We start from the raw sequence: 10,690 nt of genomic DNA, 5'->3' as shown, positions 1-10,690 counted from the left end.
TATCAATAACAATATATTAAGGACAATAGGATGATTAACTGAAATGCCTAGTATAATAATTCAGGGTGTGAGCTTAACTTCTGTATCAATATGTTGTATAAAGTGTGAGTTTAGCACTTCAAATTGGACGCAGTCGATGAAATAAATGTCATTAGGTATCATGTCTTCGCTCAAACAACCTTTGAAACGCTCCCTACGTTACGTCGCGCAGCGTCATATTAGCGCAGATGCGTGCGGGTCAGAGGTCAAGCGCCGCCACCGCATACAAATGAAGCCGACGTTTTTATTTTATGACGTCCCCGTGCGTTTCCCCGCGCGCCTAAGTACAGTGTACAGCGGCAGCCAAGCGACGAGGTAAGCGTGGACCCACGACCGAGGACCGTACCGGGACATTGCAGGCACGTCTACGGGGCTACACGCCGCCTGCTACCGAGGAGCTCGCTGCAGCGGTACGGTGAAGAGCGGACCGTCCCGGCTACTGTATACTACACACGCTGTGGGAAGGGAATGCCAAGCTGCAAGCAGCCCGGCCTATAGGCATGCTAGGCATGTTGGTGACAGTGTAGCACATATATCCACACAGCCATAGTGCACACTAGCTAGCGCTGCCGTACCAAGCTTATACAGCCGATACTGTCAACGAAAATACACGCCCCAAAAAAACAGAAACACGGACGCCTTCACTTCATTCTCATCGGAGGGAGTCTGTAACCCAGCTGATCATGGTAAGTGGAGTTGTGTTGTGTTGTGTATGTGTAACAGGGATGGTGTTGGGTGTGTGTTGTTGGTACGATAAATCCAGAGTCATATATCCGCGTAGGGACGCCCAAATACGGGCGGGGGGAAGCCCTACTAGCGCCGGCGGTGATAACCCCTCGTTAACACCGCGTGGAGATCGCACGAGGCCACGGTGAACATGAGTGCCAGAGTATACAGTGCAGTTTTACGGAATACAGTGCAATTTTACTAGTATACTAGTAAATACTAATAAATACAGTGCAATTTTACTAGTATACTCCCCTAAGCACTAGACCCCGCGAGGGGTATTGCTTAGTACTGCATAGAACTAGAACTAGAACTAGTATACAGTGCAATTTTACGTAATACAGTGTAATTTTACGTAATACAGTGTAATTTCACGGAATATAGTGCAGTTTTACTAGTATACAGTGCAGTACAATTTCACGGAATACAGTACAATGGTATTAGTATACAGTGCAATTTTACGGAATACAGTGCAATTTTTCACTCGTATACAGTGCAATTTTAGTAGTAAAATTGCACTGTATACTAACCCGATTGCACTGGATTCCGTAAAAATTGCACTGTATACTCTGGCACCCCTGGTTACGTTGTTTGCCAATGCCGGGGGGCGTTAGGCTTTGAATGACTGGTTTGTTTCTCTATATGAATATATATGGATGGTTTATTTTTCAATACAAAATACAAGTACACATCGTACAAAACATACAGTAGCAGCCATTATCAGCTGAAATGATGTATGATTTGCAGTACATTCACTGCTAAAAAGCTCCACTTGGTAAGACTTAACGTAGCATTAGCGATAACTACAGAAGACAACTGTTTAAACTCAAAGCTAAACATTAAAATCAAAGATAAATATTAATCATAATTCCAACGTTATGAATCATATTCTCCAAGAAACACATGTATTACTCAAGTACAAGTAAAACATTAAGGGCTCATCTTGGGGCTTGTTTCTGCAGTTTTAAATACCCAAAATATGAAATACTGATTGAAATGTGCTAATGTGAAGCAGTATGTGTCAATAATATATATGTATATGTATCACAAATATTGCCTTATTCCGATTACTGTATTTCCAGTTTTGCTGCTCTGAAATCGCATTGGATGCGCGTGCCTTAACAGAGATGGTACGGGGCTATTTTGATATCGAGTTGTACACGAGTCATTTTGTCAGTCTTTGTACGCTGTATAGATCAGTCAGAAGCGGCGAGGTATATTTTGATGTTACAGTTGTTTCGGGGTCAGTAAGGCCGTGTCAGCAGCCTCTAGTATTGCAGCTGTTTGACCCAGTAGGTTGACGGGAGTACATGTACATTAGGAGTGCTGTAGCCCTGCAGTAGGAGTCTTTTTATCAGACAAATGTAACGTTATATGTATATATACAGGAACACGTACAAATACACACACACCAACAGACACACTCACACACACACACACACACACACACACACACACACACACACACACACACACACACACACACACACACACACACACACACACACACACACATACACACGCAGACACACACACACACACACACACACACACACAGACACACTATTAATATATTGACACGCGTACGAGTCCTTTGCAATACTTAATTTGAAGCACGTGCACCTTATCTGAAATATGACAATTTTGATCTACCTTTCAAGTACAGGACCAAGCAAGTCTTTGTGCATTCTGTTCCTTGCTTTGGTAACTAAAATATAAGACGTTAGGAGGTGGATCTAAGATGGTCTTGTCCTTCAGACGTCGGTATCGCTTGAGGCAAAGTCGTGAGAGTCAAATACTGGCCGCTTCGCTGTCAGCTGACTAGTGATTTATTCCCCCGCATCAGATACTACTGCTCAGGTATTCATCTAATGTTCGGTTTCTGCGTTACATACACATGGTTTATTAATGAGACAAAAAGTACAAAATCCAACCACGGCAGCCACCTGGCTGAACTGATGTTGGAACTTGCAGCATGTAACATCAACAAATCAGTGAGTAAAACATGATTTAAGATATCAAAGATCTTTAATTCACAGCCGTTTTATTCGTTTTACATGATCCAACGTTTCGATGACCGTCTGTCATCTTCATCAGGGCTATAATGACTATAGTTTACTGTGCGGTGAAGCTAGGTGTTAAATGTAAAACGAATGATTGTGAATAAAGGAACTTTCATATCGAATCATTTACCAACCTGATGAAATTATTTACGGATAATTACAATATCAAACAAATATCAAAAGGATGCCGTGATCAGAAGTGGAGTACTTGACAAAGGCGACGTTTCAAAGACGACAGAAATAGATCATATAACATGTTTGACTCTGCACCATTTGTAAAGGGTAATGAATGACCTGCAGCTGGGCCGGTGTACATAGCGAACCAGAGGCTCGTGTTACAAAGGACTTGTTGTATCCAGAACCGTGCTTTATCCAGAACCATGGTCAGGGACGGTTCTGGATCGTCTACGTATATCCAGAACCGTGCCTGGGGCAAATCTGCGTTCCTGGATATGCGGAGACTATCCAGAACCGTACCTTAACCCATTCAGACATAGATCTACTCTCCTAGTCATTTGTCACGCGCCTTCTCGCATAGAGAAACCGTATTGTGTACTCGCTTTGTCATTCCGATGTGTTTACTCGAAGCCTGTACTGTCCGCACTTTTTAAACCTTTGTATGCTACTTGTAATAAACAAAGAGCACAGAGATAAACACAGTACACAAAAGCAAGGACCCAGGGTCATCATGTAATAGATATCGAGTGTAAACTGTGATAACGTAATTGCTGATATTGAGTTTTACCACTGACCAGTGTGCGCTGCCAATGAGGTAATGCTATAACACAGATGTATTACTTTGTCTGTCGATATGGATTGTACTGGTGGCCATACACCACGATGTGTGTGTGCTTGTGTGTGTGTGTGTGTGAGTGAGTGAGTGAGTGTGAAAGAAAAATACAGAGACTGAGAGAGAGATGGAGAGAGATTGACATAGAGACACACACCGAAAAAAGGAGAGAGTACTAGAGAAAGATTCACAAATGAAGAGATGGGGAGATGGGGAAAAGGACAGGCAAAGAAATGGGGAGACGGAGACAAAGAGAGAGAAATAAGGAATGAGGGAGACAGACGTACCTAGAAAAAATTTATATGGAACCGTTTCCATTCCCGATTTATCTAGCTCCAGCCTACGTTTCATGGTGCATCTAGCAGGCTTCAGGAGGCGGCTGGAAAGAGTAGAAATTGGTCGAATTGAGAGATAACACGCCGGGGGAGTTGGTCGGCTAGGAAGTACAATTAGCCGCACCCGAGTTTTTTTCTCTCTCTATTTGGCCAATTTCTACTCTTTCCAGCCGCCTTCCGAAGCCTGGTAGAGGCTAGGCTCATGTTGGATCCAGACATCGACCGAGTTTGAATAATGCAGATGCAGAACGAAGCGGTCGGCTTTTCAATCTTCTGAGTGGGATGAAGCCACATTATCCCAGAGAAGGATTATGAATCTAATATCAACCCAGAATTCATTAAACTTTCTCATCACTCTCTATCTGCACGCGGTATTGTAAAAAGAATTAGCTCGGTTTACTGCAGGACCCACGTAAAGCAGTATCTAATATGGAAATGAAAACAATTTCGGAAACAAATTTTTCTCCAAAGGTCGAATTATTTTGTTATTACGTACGTATACATATCTTACGTGATGAATTTCACGTTCATTGCGGAAGGCATTTACCGTAAAAACTTCTCCCAAAAACTGATTATACGGGAGATATGGAAAGGAAATATTGTAACCGGCCGAGTTCATCAGAGGAAACAACATTACCGAAACATCTGTGTCTGAACTGGTGAATTGACATAACCTACCTTCGACCTGACATTCCAGCATCCCTGGCACTCAGCGTAGGAAGGAATGAATGAATGAGTGAATGAGTGAATGAATGAGTTAATGAATGATGAATGAATGAATGAGTGAATGAATGAATGAGTGAATGATTGGATGAATGAATGAGTGAGTGAGTGAATGAATGAATGACTGGAGGAAGGAGGGAAGGAAGGAAGGAAGGAAGGAAGGAAGGAAGGGAGGGAGGGAGGGAGGAAGGAAGGAATTATGTTTGTATGGTTCCTGCCTATTGGATGTATCATCGTGCATCCTGGCACACTTTAGAAAGCCCCTCTCGCATACACAGTTTACACCAACGCTGTTTTTTGATGGTATCACCGTACGTCGTCCATTTTTCAAGAGTACAAGTTTCTTGCGACTGTCGGTCACCTGTCGCCCAAACCACATCCAACCATGGTTCACGGAGCCCCATCTATAGCACCATCGTGGTGGAACCCTACCCAATCTTGAGAATTCACCCCAGCTCCGTCTCCTTCCATTCCGTCCATTGATTTTCCATCCTGGCCGGTTCAATACTTTCCGCCATTGACGAAGTCGTGCCGCTGAATTTTTAAAGGCAGCCGATGCAGTGCAATTTCAGGCCGCCGGCAAAACTGGATTTATTTTCAGAGTCATTTCTTACCATTCTTTTGATATAGTCAATAGAATAAACCCTATTCAATAGCATACTGATATTTGTGAGGCGAAAATGTGATGTCGCCGCACTACAGTAGGGGGCTAGTCCGCTGGTAGTGTTGTGTGTTTCACCATCCCATACTCTTATACTCATAGATGCTGAGTTCTAAGCAGAGAAAGCAGTATGTACCATTTTTAAAGTCTTTGGTATGACCCGGCCGGGGTTTGGACTCTCGACCTCCCGGTTACAAAGCGAGCACTCTACTTAATTATGTTTACTGAAGGAAAACATTGTTTTTGCCACGTTTCCTCTTCTTCTTCCGTTCCAAACACTGACCTCTGACCTGGCCAATGACCTGATTTGTTGACGTCTCTCACCATGGTAACTGGTGTTGGGTTACATAATGTTGCAGTTTTATAGTATGCGGGATCTATACTCCTGTCTGACCATACATATGAATGTATTTGAGTAAGAAATAACAGAGCAGACCATATGCGAAGGTAAACATCATGCATTTGCTTTGCAAATGTTACCTTTCTAGTTGAGCTATTGCATCGGTAAATGATCCAAAGCAGATGTAAAACCCCGAGAATGATCCTGCTCCCGGTATCTGCTTGGAGATTAATGCTTAGGTCACATTTCCAAACCGGAGCCCGGCCGGGTAGTCATTTGGAACGAAAAATATGGTATAAAACGCAACAAAGCACAGAAGGTTGAAAAATATCAACAATATAACTTTTTTCGTATATTCTTTATGAAAATTGTTGATTTTTCGTCAATCGAAACAGCCCGGCCGGGCCCCGGCTTGGAAATGTGACCCCAGTATAACCCAGCCCACCGTGTCCGAGTGAACCCACTTAATTTGTCGGCCGCGCCTCGCCTGATTTGGCCACTTAATTTTCTCGCCGTTTTAATTTTCTTGATGAGTGAGTGTATCGGATCGGGTCGGCCCTTCTGGTGCGGGAAATTGTGTTTTCATTTTCTCAACCGTTTCGGCCACGAAGTGAAAACATGGCGCCTGTGGGTCCTCGCCGCTTTCTCTTTCTTCTCTATATTTCGATGCCCTTTAGAAAACGATACAACATTAAAAAAAGATAACATAACATGGGTACAAGAATGAGAAACACTGAGAAACGTAACAAAGAAGTATAGCTAAAAGTAGATAACTTGGTATAAAAGTGCAAGCCCATGACTTGGGCTACGATGCCTCGAAAACTTACTGGTATGTTTCGCTACATATTTTAACTTGTTGGTGAGTGTACGACACACTTGTGTCAGTATTATTTACCATTGTGTGTACTTTTCTTTGTCAATGGTGGGGATACGATTAGCAACCTGTGTCCTGAACGTTTCTATTAGCCTCTACCAGGCTTCGGGAGGCGGCTGGAAAGAGTAGAAATCGGCCAAATGGAGAGAGATAACATGCTAGGGGAGTTGGTCTGCTGGAGATATTACAACAGTTTGCCGCTCCGATCCCTAAAAACTGTACTCTCCAGCAGACCAACTCCCCTGGCATGTTATCTCCATTCTCTCTCTATTTGTTCAATCTCTACTCTTTCCAGCCGCCTCCCGAAGCCTGGTAGAGGCTACGTTTCCATGTTGCTCAATAAAAGAGCTGCGTACGATCGCTACCGGCTACGCTCCAGCAAACCGTTATTAGAGCGTCTTTATCCGGCTTAAGGAAGGACATAGTTACGACGCAGCAAACTGCTGACTGCGCCCGGCTCATTTGTCGCCACCCCCCTCTACGGACCATTACATCCGCGGCTGATCCCAGCTATTTGTGCCGAAATGGCTGCCGGGATTAGCGGTAACAGAGGGATAGCGCCGCGGGATCGTGTTTTATATGCGCATAACGGCCTGCTATATCGTACCGCCGTTTACTCCAGATACAGTCATTACTGTTAACTCTCGTACTCCCGCCTCCAGATGTTTGGCGCTATGACTAGAAACTCGCAGGATGCTTTTTTGATGACCAGATTTGCTTTTATGTCGATGGTTATCTTCGCGAGAACGACCATGTTGTATCTAGGAGACATTAAAAGTGTAGACTGTAAAACCCATGTTTGCGTTAACTTTGGAATTGTTCCAAGCAAAGGTAAAAAGAACGTGGACAAAATAGATACCAGTGTTGGTAGCAGTATTGGCAGCTTCGGTTGTATGGTGGATGGGAGGTGATTTTGGCAGTTGATTGATAGAAGGTTAAGCCAAACACGCAGTGGGTGGGGGTATGTGGGCGGTATGCGGAGGAATTCAGGAAGTGTTGTAATACCCGATTACATCACATCCTACAACCCCCTTACAGTTACAAAACATTCACGAAGACCCCCCCAAACACTTCCTGGAGGTCTGTAAACCCAAAGATCACGTAAGTACGAAATACTTTTACTTTTACTGAAACATCTGACTCACTTAGAGACCTTATCTAGCTGGGTGATTCATGTTCTAATAAGTACATGTCTCTACCGCTACGTTGGGAACTTTTAACGCCCCAGGACGCATTGGAAAGAGAAGATTGAAAGATATTTCTAACAGCCAGTGAAAATGCTTTTACTCCATAAGCCTCACTCAAATTTCTATAGAGGCGTGATGATGCAGTTGACGCCGGTTGGGATTTGCCAGGCGCCCAGCTTCCCCGTAGATATATTAAGTTAAAGGCGATTTCATGGCAGCAAAAATGGAAATATTTTGAATAACGCAATCTTTGTGATATTCACATATACTGCTTCACACTAGCACATTTGAGTTAGTATTGCACACCTTGGACATTTACAACTGCAGAAACAAAGCCCTAAAATTCAGCCAAGGACCCTTCCAGTAACAATTTTTCGTCAACATTTTGGGAATTTATGCTCCAAGAGGGTCAGCATACATTGGGATAGTGTGGTTTCAACTCAGTATGTAGATAAACGACTAGAATATTGACTTTGAAAAATCGGGTTTCCAAGTCCTAAAAACTGCACTGGATGCCTTTTTTTAAAACATCCAATGCAACTTCAGGGTGGCAAAGTTGTTTTTTCAGTCAATTTTGTGCTAATTGTCTTAATGTAGTACGTTTTGATTTTGATTTTATTAGTTTGCACATTAAACAAAACAGAAAGTAAACTACAAAACAAGTAAGTATAAAACAGGTGCAGGAGGAGGAGAGAATCATGAAATGCTTATACAAGGCCCTCCCCCTCTAAACTCTACAAAATTACGTATAATCAACTCACGAAGTTTAATCATTCTATCTCAGAGTATATTGATATCTATGAGACATAAATGCACTGTCGCTGGAAAACGGTTGCTTGTTTTGTATCGTGAGCTGGTTCTACCTAATTATTGGTGGTACCCAAAAAAAGGGTGTGGCTTGTTTTGGGGTTATTTCAAACGCTTCAAGTAGTAAGTATGGAATAATGACGAAAATGTGCAAAGAAATTGCAGTAAATGTCTGACAATATCAGACAGATTCCCTCATATTTTTGTGTTGCTGCCCAGAAATTGCATTCATCACCATCATCATCCACTGTGTTCTGCGTCTACAGTCGTGTGGAAATGTCCTGTAGCCGCATTCAGTCTTTCTTCATCTCTTTCCACCGTGCCTTCTGCCTCGCAAGCTCTCTAAGCTCCTTCAGGTTCTTGTCTGTTGTGGGAACCCTCTGCGCTTCAGGTCTCCCTTCAGTATGCTAAGCAGGTTGATACAGTGTTTCCCTTTGCAAGCTTTATCTGCTAGAGCTAAGGAATGAAAATTCCAGGGCTTTTTGTACAGGTGTGTCTTGTGGCATTCTCAGAAATTGCATTGGATGCCATGAATAGCAAGCGATGGGGGTCTTCTCCTATCCTGCAAAGATTTATGATTAGCGCACAGAGGAACATATGAGAAATTTTATACGGGCCAGTTTTGTTGTCCGCCTATCAGTTTACGATGTGTGTGTGCGATGCCGGTCCCTTTATGATCCCTGGCTGGGAATCGCAATACCGCCTCGCGCGACAGGAGTCCTGTTATGACCGTTATGCACGTCGTTGGCACTAGCAGATATGAAATATACATCTTCAGTATCTGTGTCCGTATATCCAGTATAACTGCCCTTCTGCGTAACACACCAGCTTCTGTATCTGTATAGCCGGTATAACCGCCCTTCGGCGTAACACACCAGCTTCTGTATCTGTATAGCCGGTATAACCGCCCTTCTGCGTAACACACCAGCTTCTGTATCTGTATAGCCGGTATAACCGCCCTTCTGCGTAACACACCAGCTTCTGTATCTGTATAGCCGGTATAACCGCCCTTCGGCGTAACACACCAGCTTCTGTATCTGTATAGCCGGTATAACCGCCCTTCGGTGTAACACACCAGCTCCGCAGGCACGCGGCGCGGCGGCATGAACTTACAATTCTTATTCTGCGGTCTGTAAGTATTTTTTTGGTTCTTACAATGCAAGAGTTTTTGTGCCAGTCAGCCCTACTGAGTGGAGGTTTATATTTAGTTTTTCTGTTCCTCATGTTGTACTCCGGATTCTCTTTAAGTGGAAGAAAGATATAGCAGGCTTACTGCACAACGCCAGTGCTACAGTCCTTCCAAACTAGATAGCCAGGTGCTCCTACATTGGCTGGCATCTATCTCCACACAAGTAAAGACAGATCATCCCTTGTAATAAAACATTGTGCGCGGGAGAATAAGGGACCCCGCCAGGAGACTTACCGGCGCTCGCGGTCGTACATCTCTGTAAGTTTTACGAGGACAGCCCGGCTACAAGCTGCAATTTTCGGGTCTCTGAGCGGAAATTGGAAGCTGAAATACCGCGGACGCCGCTTCGGCTTTGTGCCCGGAATCTTCGGTTTACGTGTCCCAGAGTAGTACTTACGCTTTCATGTTCACATTTTTTGGCACTCCGGCAAATGATTCGGAGTTTGAACAAAACTGAAAAAAAGGAAAAATTGGCCACAAATGCGAGGTTGTGTGGCCCATGTTTCATATATACATGTATATGTGTGTGTGTGTGTGTGTGTGTGTGTGTGTGTGTGTGTGTGTGTGTGTGTGTGTGTGTGTGTGTGTGTGTGTGTGTGTGTGTATATGTGTGTGTGTGTGTGTGTGTGTGTGTGTGTATGTGTGTGTGTGTGTGTGTGTGTGTGTGTGCGTGTGTGTGTATGTCTTATGTCTAGTTATCATTTGCACCGGCAAATTGTTGCAGAAAACGCTTGCCCATACTTGCCCTTGCATCAGAGTGCCCACCGCGAAGCCTGTTGTGTAGACTATATTGCCCTGGGGTTGAGTTGTTCACATAACGTACATACAACAGGGATCTACCAATCATGTCGCACTGTAGCGCTATCTTTATAGCTTTCTTTGAACAGAGTGATAAAAAGTAGAGAGCCTGAGCTTACAGCATCGTAATCGCTGTGTAATGAAAAGAGGTTACAGTA

The 10,690-nt window shown here is 43.7% G+C and overlaps 1 protein-coding gene across 1 annotated transcript in view; it reads left to right on the top strand.

Moving 5' to 3' along the window:
• The first annotated feature begins 271 nt into the window (after nucleotides 1–271).
• The window catches only part of LOC109481383 (calmodulin-alpha-like), a 63,411-nt gene continuing 52,992 nt past the window's right edge, over nucleotides 272–10,690 (top strand). The window contains exon 1 of the mRNA XM_019783939.1: nucleotides 272–725. Within this exon, the coding sequence (XP_019639498.1) occupies nucleotides 723–725 (3 nt within the window). The 5' untranslated portion in view covers nucleotides 272–722. The remainder of the gene's footprint in view (nucleotides 726–10,690) is intronic.

This window comes from Branchiostoma belcheri, unplaced genomic scaffold, assembly GCF_001625305.1.
Source record: "Branchiostoma belcheri isolate BF01 breed outbred unplaced genomic scaffold, Haploidv18h27 scaffold55, whole genome shotgun sequence".
NCBI classification, from domain to species: domain Eukaryota; kingdom Metazoa; phylum Chordata; class Leptocardii; order Amphioxiformes; family Branchiostomatidae; genus Branchiostoma; species Branchiostoma belcheri.
The sequence above is the reverse complement of the archived record's forward strand: the minus strand, read 5'-3'. Positions and strand labels throughout refer to the sequence as shown.